The 22,361-nt window shown below is 39.8% G+C and overlaps 1 protein-coding gene across 1 annotated transcript in view; it reads left to right on the top strand.

Annotated features, from left to right (window-relative positions):
- Positions 1–313: 313 nt before the first annotated feature.
- Positions 314–22,361, top strand: part of BDNF (brain derived neurotrophic factor) — a 95,338-nt gene continuing 73,290 nt past the window's right edge. Inside the window, exon 1 of the mRNA XM_081932972.1 lies at positions 314–529. Coding sequence (XP_081789098.1) covers positions 527–529 — 3 coding nt within the window. The 5' untranslated portion in view covers positions 314–526. The remainder of the gene's footprint in view (positions 530–22,361) is intronic.

The raw sequence follows: 22,361 nt of genomic DNA, 5'->3' as shown, positions 1-22,361 counted from the left end.
GGGGCAAAAAGTGAAGGGGACTTTTTGCCACGCTGCCTTCAACAAGAGGTCCTGAACAAGACTTAAGCGGAAAAGTTTGCAGCCCTCTCCCCGCGTACCAGAAAAGAGAAAGTCTGAGAGAAAGAGAGGGAGATATCTCCCCCCTTCCCGCCCACCCCGCTTGTTCCAGTTGGGTCTGGTTGCCAACCTCTTCTCGTTCATTAAGATCACGTAAGAAGAAGAACCCAAAGGGGAAACGTGTCTGTGAGCTCAGGCGTTTGCGTAAATCTAGAGTTCTTTTTAAAGAACTCCCTAGCAGCCCTTTGCTTTCTGTCTTCCCGTAGTCACCAAGGTGGTGGAGAGTTGAGGTTTGCGGATATTGCAAAGGGCTGTTATTAGATTCATAAGTCACACCAAGTGGTGGGCGATCCACTGAGCAAAGCAGAACTTCTCACATGATGACTTCAAACGAGACACATTACCTCCCAGCATCTGTTGGAGAGACTGGATTTTAAGGCGCTTGTGTCTCCAGGACAGCCAAGAAACAATGGTGAGTACCCAGAACAGGTATTTGGGTTTGCCTAGTGATGCTTGAAGAGGAGATTTACTTTTTTTAAAAAAACAAGCAAATAATAATAATAATAATAATAATAATAATAATAATAATAATAATAATAATAATAAACAATCAACCAACCAAATCCAAAAGGTTTGGGGAGAGCTTGTCTGTTGTTTGACAACATAGCTCTCAGCTCAGCCCCCCCCCAACATCCCCAGTGTCTCCCCCCACCAGCCCGAGTGCTACTTTAATTTCATCCAGCATCAGGCGAATCTCAGCCCAGACGAACTGCGTGCCTGCGAGGCGTGCGTGCATTTCTAAAATACTCTTAACTTTAATAGCCAAGCTCTGCCTTTCTTTTCTCTTTCCAATTTTACGGCTGCTGCGTATGAGAAACTTAGAGCAGGGGGTTTCTCTTCCAGGAATTGCTCTGAGTGCGCTATCGCTTTCTTCATTCACCCTTTTGTGTTGATGGAGCTCGCGAGGTGATGGTGTCGGTGGTCGTGATGGATGATGGGTGCTGTGGTTGTGGCTGCTGTTAACAGGGACCTTCGCTTGGCCCTCGGAACGGGCGTACTAGTCGGGAATGCGGGATGCTTCGGGATGAGGGAAGGCGGACGGAGTGCTAAGAGGAGGAGGAGGAGGAGGAGGAAGAAGAAGAACACGGAAAGGGGTGATCCCCCGCTGAAGACCGAGGGGTCTGCTCAACATGTGATCTTCTATTTACAGCCCAGCTCTTTTGACAAACGCAGCTTCACGTGACAGAGCCGAGGAAAGGGAAAGGATGGGCTTAAAACGGAATCAAGTGACACACTTCATAGAAGTGTAAATTCTCGGACCCCCGCTACATCCCCATCCTTCCTGGAGGTTTTTGAGAAACGGGAGGAAGGGGGAATGGGTGGGTGGGTGCGTGGAGACAGAGGGGCTCGATCAGGACCTTGGAGAGAGGCAAAAGCTTTGACGCCTTGGGTCTCTGCCTTCCCTCAGCCAGCAGAGCTCTTTCGTGGCGTCTAACCCAGATCTCGCGTCACACTGATAAGATCTGGTTGGAAAAAGAGAGAAGAAAAGCAAGCTAAAAAAGAAAAGAACCGAAACAACCCCGCTTTCCCTTCGAGTTGTTAGCTGCGTCCTCGGTGCGCAGGATCCTAGCAGCGGGGCCTGGGATGGGGAATGGAAAGAGACCAGTAGAAAGCTTCGGTGCGGGGGTACGTTTTGTTTAGCAACGGGTCGGGCAACTTTGGCAAAGCGAGTGTTTTCTCCACTAGATCTAGTCACCGATGTGGGTTAGCTGTCGAGTGAGGTAAGGCAAAGGCTGGCACAGATCGCCTCTCCCCCCCACCACCACCACCACCCCGTACGCGTCTGTGTGCGCGTGCCCCCCCTCCCCGTCTCTTGTTATGGGGGGAACCGGTTAGCTGCTCTTTGCCGAGTTTATATTATCTTGCTTGCTGATCTGGGTGCGCCGAAGAAGAAAGGCAAGGTAGGAGAGAGAGAGAGGCTGCAGGCGCGATTTCACTCCGCGGAGTTGAGGCGACTCGTCGGGGTGCCTTCGGGTTTGCCTTTTGCATGTTCTTGGGCGCCTGCAAGATGCCTCCTGGGGGTGGGGGATGGCGAGAAGGGTGAATCTCTTCTGGGAGCTCAGGGAGGGGGAACGCGCGAAGTGACCCTTAAGGTGACAAACGGGCGACCGGCTGACGGAACCGGAGCTTGGAAACGAGCGCCGGCTCTCAAACTCGGCTCGGCTCAGGCGGCTTTCCGTGCCTTCGAGTGCTTGCCTTCACGTGACGTACGTTCTTCCAAAGAGCCTCCCGTGCTACGAAGTTGCCAGTTTATTTTCGGGAAAAGCAGGGAGTCGCTAAAGCCTCGGCTGCCTCAGCATCAACCTGCGGAAACTCCATTCCCTTCCAGGCTTCCTTTGCTCCCTTTCTCGCGCTCTCCCTCCTCCCCTTTTCCTCTTTCGATTCTTCCTACGTAGAAATGTAGCTAAGAATATTTTAGTCCCCGGGCTAAAAATAAGCTCTGGAAAGTCAGCAGTTTGGAGCCGCGCGAGCTGCTGCTGCCGCCGCCGCCGCTCGCAGGTAGAGCTGCTTTGTGTATGAGCGCGCGGCGGTGATGGGGCGTCCCCCTCTGGTTCATCCCGATTATAATCTAGCCGGCGGGTTTTATTTTTTTTTCCCTTTTCCCCGCCCGAAGAAGCGTTTTGACTCATTGCAGGGATCCCGGTTGGGGAGCTGAGGTTGGCTGCTCTCCCGAGTCCGTTACCCGCCCGCAAACACTGGGGCCCCGCTGAGGGGCGGGAATCCGCAGCCGCCAGAGGAAAACAGCCCGTCAAGTCAGGGCACCATTTGCCTTGGTCGCAAGCCGCGCTTCTCTTTTCACCCCCCCCCCCCCACCCCAGACTTGCAAACTGTCCGGAGATGCAATTGGCCAGGCGAGATTGACGAGCGAGGGCGACTCCGGCGAGGGGATCAGCCCCTTCCACTCAGCTCCAGACCAAGCGCGGCGTCCAGGAAAGAGGATGTTTCCGCCTCGCAGGCCTCCTCCTTTGTTCCTGGTTCAACTCCGCCGGCCTGGCTCGCTGCGTGAGGCCAGAGTTCCCTCCCTCCCCCTCCCCCTCCTCCTCCTCCACCTCCCACCTTGTTCCCGCCGCAGCTTCTCTGGCCGCGCGGCTCTTTCGTCGGCGCGTTTGCGAACACGTAGCTAAGGGGAGAAGGGAGAATCCCGAGCAGCCAGGCTTGGCGCGGAGGAGGAGGGGACGGTGATTCGCCACAGGGTGTGGCTGGCGGAGGAGGAAGGCTGCCCACGCACACTTTGCCCGGGGGATCTGGGGGTTCCTCTCCCAGCCGAAAGGTGTGGCGCCGGGCCGCCTTCTCGGGGGGCCTGGACCACAGCAAAAGAGGGGAAGGCGTCATGGGGAGTTGTGTGTCGGGGGGGATTGGGGTAGGATTTCGGTTCTGTCTGATGCAATCTAAACGTGCTGCAAAGGAACTCCGAAAACAGGAGCATTACCAACACCTCCCACCTGCCCAGCTGGCGCGCCTTTAAATACGGATCTGCGGGGCCGAGGAAGCTTTCAAGAGAAGATTCGCGGCCCGCAGTTAAAGGCGCCGCGCGGAATTCTCAGCCTTCCGCGGCCCCTTTCTCTCCCGCCCTTCTCCGACGTCTTAGTTTGCGCTTGTAGGGAAAGAAAAGTAAATATTGTGACATTCGCCACTGGAATGATTGATGGGAGAGGGGTGTTAGGGGGTGTAGGGAAGCGGAGAGTGTCAATAACAAGAGTTCACTTTACAAATGCGTGTGTGTGTGTGTGCGCGCGCCCCCGTGTGTGTGTGTGTGTGTGTGGTGCCAGCTTGAGGAGAGCTCTGGCCTTTTCCGACTGGCATGCAGTTCACACGTTTACCTGGGAATAAGTCCCACTGGAGTTATTTGGGCTTTCTTCTGAATATAGGCGCCCCGGTGGTGCCGTCGATGGAGTTAGTAACTTAAATGACAGTTGGAGTTTTGAGGAAATGGGGAGGGGATAGGGAGATACAGCCTTCAGCTGTTTAGACTTGCCCTAGTCTTTCCTAGCCCATCACATCATCTTGGCTAAGAAATTAAATGGACTTTATAAATGAAGCAATCGATAAATGGGATTGATTATGTAGCCAAGCTGAAACTGGACTCACGAGCTGGTGGTTCAACTTTTGAATGCATTAGCTCTCATGAATCACAAACCTGGCTGTGAATCCTCATAAAGAATACTTGGGGGGAAACTCGTCAATAGAAACAATACATTTAGCTGGGGAGGAACTGAGCATACGAAAGAGTGATATACTAAGACTTCAACAAACCTGGCAGGCTGGCCCACAGAATCTTATATTTCAAGATATAGGAGAATGCATTGTGAAAGAAATGCAGCATGCTTATTCCCAGAGGCTGTTACTAGTTCATAAGTAGTCCACAGAGTCTAATATTGAACCCCAGGGTTGCCATGATGAATCTCTTGTTCCAAATGACTCCCAAAGGTGGGCTGGGATTGGTACTGATGTTACTCATATCTACTTTGCAGAGCAAATGATGATAGGATAAGGACTGTCTTGTTACAGCAAACCCAGTATCTGATGTCAATCAATAGAATAACTTTGAATATGCATAACATAACATTTTCTTGGATGAACAACTTCCCAACTGCTACAACAGCCATCAATATTTGGGTTGCTAGCTCTGATTAATTGTTCAACCTTTCCTCTGAAAAAAAAGGGAAATGATTTGAATGTGTCTATTTGAATTCTGGATTCTGCTCAACTCACAGCACTAAACTTTCATCTTTGTTTCTTTTCCTGATATTAACTTTAAAACCAGGTGTTTTTTTAAAAAGTAAGGCCAGAATGAATAAGGACACCATTTAAAGCAGCAATGGCAATAGCACTTTTTAGCAGTTTATAGAGTCCGCATATTGCCCCCAACAATTTGGGTCTTCATTTTACCGACCTCGGAAGGATGGAAGACTGAGTCAACCTTGAGTCAGTCAGGATCAAACTCCTAGCAGTGAGCTGAATTAGCCTGTAATACTGCATTCTATTGTACCACCATGGCTCCTATTGCATCACTAGAGTTATTTAGTATTATTTTTAATTCTAGTGTTTCAGGAGCCACTGTAGCAGTAGTAGTCTACTATTAGGAGAGAGGAACAGCACTAGCCTTCTCTATTTTATTAAGTATAGACTTACTTGAAGCTTTTCTTACAATGTTCAACTTATGTCCATTAGTAGAAAGTCATACTGATCCTTGGGTCTAGGACAGTGTTTCTCAAACTTGGCGACTTTAAGTCCTGTGGACTTCAACTCCCAGAATTCCCCAGCCAGCTATGCTGGCTGGGGGATTCTGGGAGTTGAAGTCCACAGGACTTAAAGTCGCCAAGTTTGAGAAACACTGGTCTAGGACAACCTCCTGTGGCCAACTCGCCAAGCCAACTCACCATGGGGCAATTCACCATGGCCAAATTGTTGTAGGGCAACTTACCTCAGGACAAGAGGAGAGCTCTTAGTGTAAATATGAGTTACAGTAATATTGAAGAAATGGTGGCATAGAATCATAAAGAATGCCAAAGGAGGCATTCTTTCATGCCAAACTGAAATGTGAATGACAAAAATTAAAATATCTGTTAAATTATTGTAATTAAATTGTCATGTGATGAATTGTCCTGGCAAGTTGTCCCATGACCGGTTGGCCATGGCGAGTTGGCCAATTGACTGGCAAATTGTCTCGTTCCATTTTGTATCGAGGCAACATATCTCTGCTAAATGTTGAAGATGAAAGACAATAATTGTTAAATGTCAAGCCATGCCATTATGTTATAAAAGTGTAGGTGTGAAGCACGGTGTAGGCACTATATACACACATATATAAGAGCAGCATAATGCCCCATTAATTCAGTTCAATGGCCCCTTCAGTACTGTATAGTTTTTTTATTTAGAAACAAGTACCATAGAATACATCAGTGCTTCTGCAAAAATGCAACTTGTAAAACCTTGAGGATTTCTTAAGTATACCCAGGCATTCTCCAAAGGAATTTCATCATTTAAACTATTAGTGTGAAAGAGGAACATCATCAAGGGGAAAAAAATGTCCAGGCTGTGTCCCAAATAACACAGCATTGAATTATATACTATGTAACATTATTAGAATCCATGACCAGAAACTGTAGGATTGGGCAGTCTGAAAATATTGTATTATAAATAATTGTTTATTATATAAATAAATGCTGAGATTCACTGCTGCAAAATATTGGACTGGCTATTATAGCACATCGTATTTAAAGGAATTAATTAATTGGCTAAAAGAGAGACCTAGCAATAACTGATACTTATGGATGAAAACCCAATTTTCAGAAATGTAGATATACCATAGTATATCTCTAAATTTCAGCACTTTAAAATTTGTAAAGCAACTTGTCCACTGTTGAAACTGCCTGTTGGATAAGACAAATTTTGGATTGATCCAGTACAATTATTATGTTTAAATGGAGAAATGGACTTCTGTTGCCTTCTAGTTCCCATCAATCCTGAGTAAAATAGTAGAATATTATGAAACAAGGAACCCAGCATCTGGAGGTCCATCACTCCCTCATACTTGATCTAATACAACAACAAATCCAGTGCACTATATATAATGAAAATGTATAGATTCACATAAAGTTAGAAATAATAATTTAGCTCATCAAATCCAACCACTCGTTCAATGCAGAAATTCAGATTAAAATATTTTAGATACATAGCTGTTCATCTTAAAGCTGTTCTGCTTAAACACAACCAATAAAAAGGTTATCAGTATTGGAATCATTAATGTGGACAAGACCATTTTCCTGAGTTGTGCACATTTATATAAAATCTGTACTGTACAAAAACAATGCATGTGATTATGAAATTGGTTAGGATATAAGGAGTTACTATGCAATAATGGTTATTACACTTTTTAATTAAAAGTTTTTACAAATAATTATTTGCAGACCTTAGCTGTGTGTTCTTCCCTTGAGATTACAATCAGTATAGTGCATTAGTTCATTTGATTGTTTCTAAAAACACAGGAGCATATGGAAAAAGAATGCTATGTAGCTCAAAAATAAATGATGTGATTTGAAAAGTTTATTATCTTTGTGATTGGTTTAAGCATTACTTAGATCTACAGTTACTCTATCCCAGTTAATTCCCATCCTAGATATGTTTGTGTCTTCAAATGTGCATTTTTCTTTATTTTCTTTCTGTATTTTATCAAGATTTTCAGTTGGTCATATTTAGAATCCATGCAATGTGCTAAAAGAGACAGAATCATTTCAAACTTGAAAGGAGTTGAATTGAGTTGTAAATTCAAATTCAATATTGCTGACTTTATTCAATTCCTCTTACAAATAATAGAGCTGTGGTTTTTCTATGAGGCACGGATTGGCCACAGATTGGGGGGGAAATGTACAACTATATTTCCATGCTGAATTTAAGCCTAGACTATATTATAATTGAGTCATTGTAAAATATTCTTGCCTCACATGCTGAAAACAAGAGATAACCAAGTTTTGTGTCTTTAAGTTTTATTCTCTAATTAGTATTTCTCAAACTTCCTATTTAGAGCAAAACCAATTCAGAAGAATGTGTATTGAGGAACTAATGTTGGTCTATCATGGCATCTCTGTGAAGACAATGGGTTGCAAATTAATTGCACTTGGAACAAATTCTAGGCCTTTTGGACTTCATTATTGTCTCACATATCCTGGTAGCATATCTCATAGTATTTTCTGTACATTGCAAAGTCAGCTTCATAGTTTGGGGCCATCTGAGTTTTTAGAAGAGTTTATCCATAATTACTAAACCAGTAATTTGAAGTTAATATATTTTCCCATACAAGCATATTTACTAGTAGCCATAATAAAATGTAAATAATGCATACTACATCTTTGTCACAGACAGTTATGACCGGCATTATGATCATCACAATGTAAGAAATACAATATTGAATCAAAGGAAAAAAATCCACCTTATCTACAGGTGGAACTCGAAAAATTAGAATATCGTGCAAACGTTCATTTATTTCAGTAATGCAACTTAAAAGATGAAACTTAATATATGAAATAAGACTCATTACATATAAAACAAGATAGTTCAAGCCGTGATTTGTCATAATTGTGATGATTATGGCGTATAGCTCATGAAAACCCCAAATCCACCATCTCAGAAAATTAGAATATTACATGCAATCAATAAAACAAGGATTGTTCACTGTGCTTGGTTGGCCTCTCCATTCTTCCTCCATACTCTGGGTCCTTGGTTTCCAAATGAGATGGAAAAGTTGCTGTCATCAGAAAAGAGGACTTTGGACCACTGTGTTTCATTAAGACCAGAGTCAACACAGCCGTCTACCAGGAGATTTTGGAGCATTTCATGCTTCCTTCTGCAGACGAGCTTTATGGGGATGCTGATTTATTTCATTACTGAAATAAATGAGCTTTTGCATGATATTCTAATTTTTCGAGTTTCACCTGTATGCTTTCACAATGGTCAGTGGCTGCTATAAGATGCCTGCAAGGAAAAACTCAGTACAGTATCAGCTGATACCCACCAACTGGCATTCACTGACATACTGCTCTAAAAGTGGAGGAGATATATAGTCATCACAAATAGTAGTTATTAATATTCATGGAATTTGCCCTTTTCAAATCTTCCAAATTGATGGCCCTGAGTATATCTTGTGATAGGCTAATTCTGTGCTGTGTGCAGATGTATTTCCTCCTTCTCACCTTTTGAATTCATTGGATAACCTAGATTGCAATATATTCTCTTTGATCCATTTTTAACTGATGCATAATTTAGACCAACTCTCCATTATTTTTAAAGCGGAAAGATTATAACAATTCCTGATAGTGGAGTTGTTTCATTAAATTTGATGGTAGTTTTATATCTGTTTCTTATTTCTAAGAACACTTGTTGGTTGGTTGGTTGGTTGGTTGGTTGGTTGGTTGGTTGGTTGGTTGGTTGGTTGGTTGGTTGGTTGGATGGTTGGATGGATGGATGGATGGATGGATGGATGGATGGATGGATGGATGGATGGATGATTGAAAAAGACTTGTATAGCTTTCAATATTGTAACCACAACCCAACTCACAAAACAAATACAGCCATTCCCAAACAATCAAAATGAAAACTCAATAAAAACTCATGGTACCTTGGGGCAGCACTCTCCCACATATCCACATGCTATCCTTCTGGGCTCTAGCCTTATCCTAACCCAATGTTTGTGGGAAGTGCCTTCTCTGCAAGGCCTTCTGAAAAGCAAAGAGGGTGAGACCCTCCTATATATCTGCAGGATATAGAATAGGGGCATCTCTGAAGAAGATTTGCTTCTTACGTCCTGCTATATGACAATATCAAAATGGAAGAGACCTGGAGCATGCCCATCCCAGCTGACCTGGTGGGATGGGCAGATAACCTCAAGGAGATACCCTCATATTGGGCTTTATCTATGAGAGGTAGCACAAGCATTAGCCTTTTTTGCAGATGTTTATTGTATTATGTTTATTGACCTAGTCCATCAACCATTGCTATATGAATGAACTTAAGATATTACAATAATGTTAATTATTTTATATGTGCTTCATTGAATAGCATTTGCAGAACTAACTAGTTCCCCAATTTGGAATTTTTTACCAATTTCACCAACTTTTATTATTGTTATTGTTAAAACAGCTCCAAATAATGTAATCATGGCAGCGAAATTTGTGCCCTTATTTCTCCCTATCAATTGTAGATAATTCATTAACTATTAAAAATGCAGTTCTATTGCTTATATCATCTATTTTCTACTTCCTATTTTTTTTACCAGTCACCAGCATATAAATACCTTTCTGTTGATATCTCATGGCTGCTAAGGTGTTCAAGAGTTTTTGGTAAACAGAAGAATTATGCTGACCTGTCCTTTTTTTTTTTTTTTTTTGCTAATCCCTTCTCTTTCTATGACATTTTCTCACATGTGATGTAGTTCGGACTTGATCTCTGGCTGTCATTTACAAACAAAATACATTCAAGTCATCCTACTGACATCAGTGTGCATCAACAAGCAGTTTCCAGTGTAATAACTTCAAAATATGCCTTCATGATAACAGATTGCAAATGTGTCTTAAAACTATTTTAAGTCTGTCTTAAAATAAATGGTTTCTAATGAGAAGCCAATTTTTTTTAACATGAAGATAATTTGAGTTGCAATCCCAATGTCATTTCAAAACCCACACAGGTTCACAATGTGGTAGGGATGTTACTACAGTGCTATAGAAATGATGGCAGCAAAGTTGGATCTGTTACATATGATATACCGATACTCTTGTGACATAGCAATAAACAATAGAAGAAACAGCTAATTCTTTGTAATGCTCTACAAGATGAGAATTGCAATGCGTACTTGTGTACTTTTGCAGAAGAACTGCAAAAACTAATAAAAGTTACCAACTTTTATGTGTTTGCAAGGGGTTCATCTGCTGTATAAAATAGTTAAATGAATACTTTTAGGAGCTATCCCTTAGAAAAAGCTCATCACTGTTTTTTCATATATTGAATTTAAAAGCGGACTTGCTTATGTGCTGCTTTTGGTGCTACTTAAGAGAGAAAGCAGAAGTAATTTGCTTTTCCATACTCTTTCTGGACAAAAAGAAGTGTCCTCCCCTGCCCCCCAAAATATGTGATGAGTCTATTTCCAGAATAGGCTCTTTATTCATGTTTCTTCCCACCAACCCCACTGGGTCATATTGGAGATCCGATGGCTTTGTTTCTACTAGCATATAACTCTGTTCTAGATGACTGTGTCACATTTTCCTTGCCATGTCCCTATAATATACTCTTCCTCTTGTTACCAGTTCATGAATGAGACATGCTTAAGGTATTCTTAACCATATGTAAGTTTAGGTAACATTATTTGTTCCCTTATTCTGATTGGATCCAAGTGTAGCTTTGAGGGATGTAAAATATGCTAAGATTTGTCCCATAGGAACTTGGAAGCAAGTCAGATGACTGGTAGTGACTGGAACAAAACAGAAGTAGAACAGGTATTTCCAACTGAGACAGCACATTACATACTGGTGTAATTTTCTACTACCTTCAGGATAGAACAATGGATATTATTTTAATCAGTAATAGGGAAAGGTCCAATGTTTCATTTTTCTCATGGCTAGTCTCTTTTCATCCTTGATTATTATTATTATTTGTCTTTGCTACTGAAAGGAGACTCAAAACTCTCTGTAAACAATAATAATAATAATAATAATAATAATAATAATAATAATAATAATAATAATAATAATAATAATAATAATAATAAAGCTTATATGACAAGGCAAAGTATTACACGGCCAGTACATTAAAAAGGCAGCAAAGAAGATAACAAGATCTAGCAATGGCTAAGAGGAAGAAAATTGAAGAAAGAGGCTGCAAGGAGTGGGGGCACTAATTCTGGGTGCACAAGACCAAGCCTTAAAAACAAATTCATACAAAGTCAGAATTGAGAAGACAGCAACATACAGCAAATGTCTGCTCTGCAAAGAAGCTGAAGAAACAGTGGACCACTTAGTTAACTGCTGCAAGAAGATTGCACAGATTGACTATAAGCAACAGCATGACAAAGTAACAGCAATGTTGCATTGAAGATCTGCAAAAAAATACCAATTGCCTATAAACAAGAATTGGTGAGTCCATAAAATAGACAAAGTAGTAGAAAATGAAGAAGCTGTAATGCTCTGGAACTTTATAATTCAAACTAGCAAGCACCTAACATGTACTACTCCATGTATCACTTCTTTTTCCAAGAAAAAAATCCAAACCAGGCACTTTCTCTCTTCATTCTCCTCAGAAAGAACAAAGCCCTTTGACTAAAAAGGAAGAAACAAAGAATAACCGAGTGTCTAGAACAGCAAAAAGCAGCAGAATAAGGCTGCCTGCAATGAAACTTGTTTCAAAAAAACAGCTAGCACATGTATTAAAAAATGCTAGTACTGTAATATAAAATGCATGCACCACCTCACCGCAAGGAACAAGCCAAGTAATATACACCACAGCTGCAGTTATAACTGAATACTTTTGTATGCAATCAACAAACAAGATAAAAAGCCAAACAGTGAAATGGAAGATCAGACTAGAAAATAAGATTAGGAAATTAAGATCAGATGCAAGTAGGTTAGAAAAGATGAAAGAAAATAAGTTAAAGAAAAGAATATCTGATGAAAATATCACCAAAAATAAGAAAGATTAAGGAAATATTGGAAATAATAAAGAAGCAAATAACAACTATAGCCAAGATCATTGGCAACTATGAAGCACACTATTGGTAGAATCTCTAATGTCAGACAAATCAGAAAGTTCTACCAATCCAACAATGGAGATACTGCAGTGAACTACCATATTTTTCAGAGTATAAGACACACTAAAAGAGGCTAAAAATGTGGGTATGTCTTATACTCCAAATGTAGCTTTTTCAAAGCTTTTTTTCAATCCTAATGCGCTAATGAGTGAAGTGATCTTCTGTGCTTTGCCTGCTTTTCTCATTGTTGCTCCCTCCAAAGATCAACTGTGCTTTAAAAGCTGTTTTTCAGCCCTAATGAGGCACTACCGAGTGAAGTGATCTTCCGGGCTTCCCCTGCTTTTCTCATTGCTTCTCTCTCTGATGATTAGCTGTGCTTTAGAAGCTGTTTTTTTATCCACAACCGGTGAATAAAAACCGTGCACGTGCTCAAAACCAACAAACATACTGTATGTGCTGAAGCTGATCAGACTAAGGACACTAGCCAGATGAATACCTGGTAGACGGAATTTTTTTTCCTATTTTCCTCCCCCAAAACTAAGGTGTGTCTTATACTCTGAAAAATATGGTAGTCAACACCTGACAAAGAAGAAGCATTGCAGTTCTGGGTTCAGCTATGGAACAACTGGAAGAAATAAAAGAATGTAACTTGAATAAAGGTGGTTAATAAGAATAAAAAAATAAGCTAAAGTGAAATAACATAGTAATAGCTGAAATGGTGAAGGAAAGACAAAGAAAATCAATTATTAGTCAGCACCAGGTGATGAACTGTATTGTTTCTGATTGAAACATCTGACCAGTCTACATATACTCATTGCCAAGCAATTTAACAACACCCTACAAGGAGGTGGAGTTGAAGATTTGTTAACACATCATGAAACCTACTTGGTAATGAAAATCCCCAAAAAAAGAGGCTAATTACCTGCTTATCAACAAATTTCTAATTGCTATCTGGTATGATAGCTGAACACCATCTAGTTGAAGACAAGTTATTTCCACCTGAGCAAAAAGGAAACTGATCAAACATCAGAGGAATAAAAGATCAGCTCTTAGTTGACAACATGATTTTGGAAAACTTCAGGAGAAGAAAGACTATATAAATGTAGCATCGATTGATTACAAAGAAGGTACTTGGTTCCTTGCTACATGATTGGATAATCAAGTGCCTAGAAATAACAGTAGTCAGTATAAACATCAGAAGCTTTGTGCAAAGATCAATGGCAAAAAATAAGACACAGTTACTGATCAATGATGATGGACTGGAAGAGGTTAATATCAAGAGAGAAATATTTCAAGGAGACTCACTATCACCACTACTGTTTGTCATTGCAATGATTCCTCTGTCAACAATACTGAACAAGTCAGGCCATGGCAATCAACTTTCAAAAACATCTGACAGGCTATCCTTTCTCCTTTACATTGACAATCTGAAGTTGTTTGGAAAAACACCATCTGAAATAGAATTGCTCCTGTCCATATATACAACCAAGGTATTGCAATGGAGTTTGGACTGCACAAATGCAAACTCTTCGTCATCAACTGGAGAAAAAGAGTGAAAAATGAAGGAATCAAGATGCCCTGTAGAAATACAGTAATATCAACAGCTTGGATGAGGACATTCACTACAAATACCTGGACACCCTTCAAGCTGATAATATAAGGTACACTAATCAAGACGGTTAGAAATGAATACATAGAGTGAAGAAAATATTAAAGTCCACATTCAGTGGAAGAAATACAATCTGTGCAATTTCAGCCCTTAAAACACAGTAGGAATAGTGGGCTGTACTCAAGCAGAATTAAAAGTCCTGGCTAGGAAGACCAGAAAAATAATGACAATGAATTGTGCCCTTCAACCACACAACAATGTCCATGGATTCTACTTACCAAAGAAAATAGGTGGGTGTGGGATTTTGCAAGTACACCAGACAGCCAAAGAATAAAAAAGGATATTGGAAGAATATTTGAAGGACAATGAATAAGATGCACTGAAGTGAGTGTACCATGAAGGCTTGCTGACTGGTGTACAAGAAATACCAAATGAAGAACAAAAAACAGACATGACAAGGAAAAGCATTACATAGCCAGTACATGAAAAATAGTAGGCAAAGCAGATAACAACAAGACCTGGCTCAGAGCAGGAAAATTGAAGAAAGAGACAGAGGAGCTAATTCTGGCCGCATAAGACCAAGCCTCAAGAACAAATGCACAAAAAGAAGGCAGCAACAGACAGCAAATACCATATCTGCAAAGAGGCTGACCATCTAATGAGCCACCTAGTAAGGTGCTGCAAGAAAGTCACTTAGACTGACTGCAAACTATGGCATGGCAAAGTGGCAACACAAGTTTATTTGAATATGTGTCAAAAATAAAAAAATTGCCTGCAAGCAAAAAAAAAACTGGTGAGACTACAAAATATAGTAGAAGAAAATTAAGAAGAAGTGTTCTGGGACTTTGAACATTTGAAACCATCAGCATTTACAAAAATCACCACTAGTCAATTGGAAAAGACAGCTTTACTTGGAACAACTTAGATCCTGCGATGATATCTTTAACAATAAGATCTGCCTATCTCAGGTCCTTGGGAAGGTTCAATAGGTGGATAAAAAATGTCAAATCCAGTCTCAACATCTGGCTGATTTAATTCATATTTCTTTCCCTCTCCATCAAATTGCACGAAGACAAATATTTGTTGTTTTTAGAAGCCTTCCTCAGGCATTCTTCTCCTGAGTAGACTGGGCACATGGGTAGAACAACAAAGTTTTCTCATTAACGTAGCATCTGAGCTTAACTATTGTCCTGTGCACGTTTTCCTTACATTATGAACAGATATACACGAATCAAGCCTGTGAAACGCACACAAAATATATTTCTAGCAAAGATTTCCATAAAGCTGTTAAAATTAAATAGAGAACCTGTGATACATTCTCTTCTGGGATTGCAGAGTTTATATAGAAATAGAGAAACAAGATTGCTAATGTCAGCACTAAAGTCTATGGATTCAGAAAAAAAAACCTTCATTATTTTGGTGGTACGGGTTGCCAGCAGCTCCACCCTAATTTCCTATAATGTGTATATACATGCATACATACACACACACCATACTTATGTAAATTTTATATATACATGCATACACATATATATATATATATTTGTGTGTGCATATATAATCACCTGGACATGTGTTTTCAATGCATGAACATCAGATAACCTACTTTGGCTGTTCATCTATCTGGCTAAAATGTCTCTAAGAGAGAAGTAACAAATACGTTTTCTAGAAGGTATAAGAGTGCAAAAAAGCATAACTGGCAATTTGCATTAATTGACACCATTTGGGTGAAAAACAGATCCCACTGATTCCATTCAACTCTCAAAGGGTTAGGCATATAGCATTATAATTGTGCATTGTCGGCTGTGATTTTAAAGGCCTCATGATGCCTCTGGAAGAAAAAAAGGGAGTGGGTATTAAGAATGGGCTTGCATGACTTAGAATTGTACTGTTAAAGTTACTTGATCCTAAACCTTTTCAGTGCATAAATGAGAAACTGCATGACATTATTCTGAGCTTCCTAAAACAAAAGTATATGAGTATCAGTGCATTCCATAGCAATAAACCTGAATTTGCCAGTTGTAGTTAATTCCACATTTCTGAGAAGCGTACTGATTTTCAGGTTCCTGCTTCTCTCCTTCGGCTAAGAAATGAAGAAGACCACTGCCCCTAGAGTCAGACACAACTGCATAGGGCAGTGGGTTTCAACCTTCCTAATGCCATGACCCTTTAATACAGTTCCCCATGTTGTGATGACCCACAACCATAAAATTATTTTATGTTTTCCGTATTTTTCCCAAATATAGGTGTTTTCCAATGGCCTTAGCCCTGTGAAAGGGTTGTTTGACCCCCAAAGGGGTCCCGACCCACAGGTTGAGAACCACTGGCATAGGGGAATCCTTTACTGTTTTGCTTCTCACTAGCAAAATCCTGGAGGATAGTGGCAAAGAGCAGAATAGCAACAACATTGCTGCAGTGTTGTGGCATAAGCTCCACCCCTTTTAGATATGCTTTATGACATCACTTCTACAGACATCTATGCTTCTCAAATGTACACATTAGCTTGCCAGTTGGTATACTGTAACAATCTGAAGTAATACAACAAAGGAATGTAATTAGCTCTAAGTGTTACCAACAAACACGTACAATATGTACAATATATTTAAAAGGTACAGGATAAAGAAATTTTCTACATTTCATAACTGTACATATTTGTCATTTCTACCTTTGAAGAAGTAACCACTTTTTCCTAGTTACAACCCTGTGAAGTTGCAAACAGAAGTAAGTGCCAAAAGAAGTAACTTATAAAAACGTTGGCAGCATCAGACGACATATAAAAGAGACACTGTGCCAAATATCTGAAATGAGATGAAAGTTTGCCAATTCTAGGACTGAATAAAGATTTCAGATGCTGTCAGAAAGTTGCCAATTCTACTCACTCAGTACAAGAATACAAGTCATTCATGTTTTTTTCTGCCTTATAAAATGGAATACTATTGTATTGTATGTTTACTATTCTGAATACTTTCTAGAATATCTTTAACTATTTCTTATATGACCACCTATCTTATGCAAAATAAGGCAAATCACACTTAACATTAAACAAAAACAAACAAACAGAATAAATAAAAGAGTCCAAAATGAACAAGAACACCAAATATCCTAATCACAAGGCGACAGCATCATATAAATTCTCCAGATTCTTCCAGTTACTGGGTTCACTTTTATCATAGCTCAAAGCCTGCACAAAAAGCCAGGTCTTCACAATCTTCCAGAAGTCCAAGACTTTTCCTAAAGGTGATCATAAGGCAGCACTTCATGCATGGCATATAAGACAATCAAACTTTACAATATGATGTAGAGTAAAACAATACAATGGTAATCATATAAGGACGTGTTCTTTTCTACCCGCAGAGTATATAGCAATTTCAATCTGTTGTCAGAAGAATATTCACTCAGCAGTCTTTTACTATTTCTGTTCTTCATCTGTATGATTTCTATTGGACAATCTCTTCAACTTTATATTATGGGATACTGTAGACTTCTTTGGGGGAGGGGGCTTTAAAAATCATTTAGTAGATTTATATCACTGCCTATCTCTGATATATTTCCAAAGCCTTGACATCGATCATTCCAGTTTGCAGACAGTTTAATTCTGGTTGCATTTCTAAGCTTGCATTTTTGACAAAAGCAGCCAAATATCTGCCCTATCACAAGATGAGCTATGTTGGCTTTCTAGAACAGATCATCAGTTCTTCTTGGTTTTCATTCCTGAACCACCATATTATGACATTTCTAGGTGCTAATATCTGGTTTGGCTTTTCTCCCACTGGCTGGGCGAAGAGTTTGATCACCTGACTGAGCAATTATTTCTCAATCATTTCCCAATTATCTGCCCCCCTCCACTGCAAGCCAGGGGTAGGGGTAACAAGGTCTACAAGTCATGGGGGTTATGGCACTGCCTTTGCAGCTCCATCCTTTTTGTGCATACATCAATATGATATGCACATACAAAAGGGTGTGTCTTTGATCATGTTGCCGTGACCCCCGTCTTGACCTTTTTATGCCACACCAAGGTCACCATTGGGCAGTTCTACAATCAAATGCAATTGGGAAACAGCAAAAGATGGAAACAGATGAATTATTAGTCCTGATGATGTGTTGACTGCACAATTCATGTATATAGAATTAGAACAAATTGGGAATATGATGTATGACAGGAAGAAAAGAAAGACTTCACATGCAAAAACCATCATAAAGCCCCACAAAAATATAGTCAAGGGTTAATTCCAACAATTAATTATATAAATTAAATGATTTTAGGTCAGTGGAATCCAATTAAGCAAGAAGCTTCTCAGGAAAAGAAAAGTGAGACTCTCATTTAGGACAGTGCATCTATAAATTCACTAAATCATTTCTGCTTCTTTCTTTCTACCTTTACATACAAACATGGGAGAGAAACCCTGTGCTGTTTTCAGTGTTGCACTAGGGCACAGTTTCTCCAGCTGGGTGCTTAACCTATATCCTATGGTGCCTCATTTATTCTGACATTCAAGTCAAATGATTAAGTAACCTAGTCATTAGGCCTCAATCTTTTTCATATGCTAGCCATCGTACATCTTTCCCTGACCATGTAAGTTGTGGAAAAGAAGAACCTAGGTTTTGTCCAGTCCTTGGGAGTGGTGGGAGTCCATTTTATGCCCCTAGTAGTGTATGGATTGGTTTAGAACTCAGAACCCTTTTTTAATGATGCAAGAATTATTAAAGCAATTGTTCATTTATCAATAATCAGACCAAAGGCTGGTGAACTGTATTTATCTGTTATCATTATTTATTTATTTGCAACTGGGGAAGAAGAGAAATTTATGCAATGGTATAATTAGACACATCTTGCCTTTTAAAGCAGAAACTATTTACACCTTGAAATTAATGAATAATGCATGATTTACAGGGCTGATAACAGCTAATTAGATGGACCAGAAAAAAGAAATCTGAAAAAGGGGCTGAGAACCCAAGCCTCACATATAGTGTGTGGGCATCTTAAAAATGCTTATAAAGTTGACATTAACTATTTCTGGGTCATGAAGATGATTAAGAGAAATGTGGGTGTCATATATAGAATGCATACATAGAAACCAATCTAAGCAAGAAACTGTTCCCCTAGATTGGCTAGTTTATTATAGAAGTTCAAAACACAATTGGCAGACGCCCACAGTGGACATGATTGCCCTTTCATGCGTCTGCTATTGATTTTGGTAAGATGCCAGAGTTAAAATGATGCCTTGAGCTCATTGGTTGACAAGTTCCTGTCTGGAATCTATATATGGCAATAAATGCCAACCTATCTGCTGAAGTTCTAAGAATTTGCTATGAACATGGATAGTCAAAAAGTACACCATTCCATGAACAGAGGCAAAATTGGGTGGGGGGGGTGGGATTTTATCAAATCTATCATGGCAAGAAATGCCAACCTATCTGCTGAAGTTCTAAGAATTTGCTATGAACACGGATAGTCAAAAAGTCCATGAACAGAGGCAAAATTGGGTTGGGGGTGGGATTTTATCAAATCTATAATGGCAAGAAATGCCAACCTATCTGCTGAAGTTCTAAGAATTTGCTATGAACACGGATAGTCAAAAAGTACACCATTCCATGAACAGAGGCAAAATTGGGTGGTGGGGGGTGGGATTTTATCAAATCTATCATGGCAAGAAATGCCAACCTATCTGCTGAAGTTCTAAGAATTTGCTATGAACACGGATAGTCAAAAAGTCCATGAACAGAGGCAAAATTGGGTTGGGGGTGGGATTTTATCAAACTGGGCAGGATTCAACAAATGGAGTTTGAAAAGAAGTGTAACTATCAACATTCCCAAAGTGTTGTATAAGCACAATAGTTCACCTACAGAGTCTCATTAGCCCTAGGCATATTTCAAAGAGATATGGAAAAATATTTAAAGGGAAATCCATGAGTTAGTTAGTAGTAAGGATTAATGGCATCATGGGCAAAAGGTTATGAGTAATAACTTTCCACAGTAAAGAAAGTGCTTTGAAGACTGGAAGAGGGTTTTTTTTTTATTTAACAGGCCAGAAGTACAGTTCTTAAGAAACAAAACTGATAAAGAGGAGTATGTTGAGTGACAAAGTTGCACCTAGTAAAAAAAAAAAGTTCATTGACACAAAATCCCATGGTTAATATTTACTAGGGTTGTTAAATTGTTGTCATTTGGGGCAAATCTTTCAATCCTTTGAGAACCTTTGGACTACATGCTTTAAAAAAAGCTAGCATGGCAATGAGATGAGGCACAAGGAAAGGCTTTCTGTGATTATAAAAGGCTCCTCAAATTCTCAGAATTCATGCTTCACTTTGATTTTAGCAAAGAGGTAATCACATTTCTGCACTCAAACTCCACAGAAAGCATTTCTATGAAGAGGTTTTATGGTTGGAGTGGAAAATATTCTTGCAAAGAAATGAAGATGGGAAGGCAGAGTCTGTTCTGACCAAGGATTTGTATGGAATCTTACATGGGTGATCACAAAAGAATTATGAAGCTGAGTATCACTTTTTTTTAATCCAATGGACCAAACCACATGAAGATAATTTTATATTGTAGGGCATGTGGGTGGTAGACCCTCCTCAAGATATCAGAGATTCTCACTGCAATTATAGGAAGAATATTCTGGAATTTAGCATAGTCCTATGTGGCAGCCAAGTCTGGAAGGAAACTTGGGCAGGATGGTCAAGTATTCCCCATTGATTTGGAGAGTAATAATTTATCTTTTGATTGAGTTACCAAAATATCTAGATGATTATGCATCTAGATAAAAGTCTTGTTATGTGTCAGATAAAATTCCACATTCTTCTCAGCAGGTAGCTAGCACTTTCCTAACTGTTTGTATATAAGAGCTCTAGTGATAATAACATGGGAAAACTATACTATATGTTACAGAAGACTGTAATAAAGACTGCTAGACTAATCAACCCAAATGTTGAAGCTTGAGGGAACAGAGCATGATTGTTGACCCAATTGTACAACCCATTTGATATTTGGGGTTGAGCTACTAAATGGTACAAGCTCTCTGATACCTTTGATTTGCAGAAAGTCCATTGCAAGATATGTTAGGTCTATAGGTCATGGAGTTTAACTGGGAACAAGGAATGAGCTCTCTAAAAGTAACAGATTCAAATGCAGATGATTTCTGCAGTAAGTTTTTCTATTCTATATTCAAGGTTGACTCAGCCTTCCATCCTTCTGAGGTCGGTAAAATGAGGACCAAGATTGTTGGGGGTAATATGCTGACTCTGTAAACCACTTAGAGAATAATGTAAACCACTGTGAAGCCAGTGATGGGATTCAACTGGTGTAACAACCAGTTCGCTTCATGCGCCACACACATTATATTTGAAATCAGCACTAAATCTTACCTCTTCCTGCAGTCTCGGTGAGTAGAGTAAAACAGCTGAGATGCAGCAATCTGCTGTGCCGCGCCAATCAGCTGGGCTTCAAATAAAGGAAATATAGGATGGAATAGAGCAGGGGCGGATGGGTGTGGCCAACTAATTGCTGGAACTAGTGGTTCATCCAAACCGGTCTGAAATGGTTGAATCCCACCCCTCTGTGAAGCGGTATATAAGTCTAGGTGCTATTGCTATACAGGACAGAAGAAAGTGACCTAAATGTCCAAATCACTAATGCCATTCTAAGGTTGGAAGACACATATCTCAGTCAACAAACTATTACACACTTAATTATATTTATGCAGAATATATATGTTTGATTAGTGACTCATTTTTAGCTATCAAACAAGACCCAAAGCACCTACTTACAGGATACATTTCATAGCACAATAACCATTAGAATGGCAGTGTAAGAAAAACAGATAGAATATAAAAGGCACACTAATAATATATGAAATAATTATCTAATTGTGGCTGTCAGGTATGTATCATTAAGAAAGTGCCATTTCAATGGTTCCATACAATTCAATTTCTTCTATGCCAGAAGTGCATAATTTTGTTAAATGAACATATCCTTTGAAAGTCTGGGCAAGAATGGGTCAGAGTTGAAGTACAGAGCCCTGGTGGCACAATGATTAGAATGCAGTATTGTCAGAAAAGAGACAACATAGTCCACAGCTAGATAGTGGATATGGTAAGAGGTTCCGAAAAGACCCTTCCTGTTTCTCAGGCTGTAAAGGAGACCGGGGGTGTGAAGATGAATTGTACTTTCATACTTGAGACATTGATGTCAGTCCTATGGGGTAAACCAGATAGGAATCACAACCAGATGAGCTACTTCTACTTTATTGTAAAGTTACATTGAGAGAATCCTTTTAGAAATTCACATCTTTCCCTCTCCCTTAATAATACAGCACTTCATAATATACTGTCTGAAGTGAATCATGTAACTCTGCTGAATGATCTACTTCCATGATGGCTTCTAATTCTGGCTTTAAATGTTAC

This window comes from Natrix helvetica (genome assembly GCF_964273705.1).
Source record: "Natrix helvetica genome assembly, chromosome: 1".
In the NCBI taxonomy this organism is placed as follows: domain Eukaryota; kingdom Metazoa; phylum Chordata; class Lepidosauria; order Squamata; family Natricidae; genus Natrix; species Natrix helvetica.
Note: the sequence above shows the minus strand (reverse complement) of the source record. Positions and strands in the feature narration are given on the sequence as shown.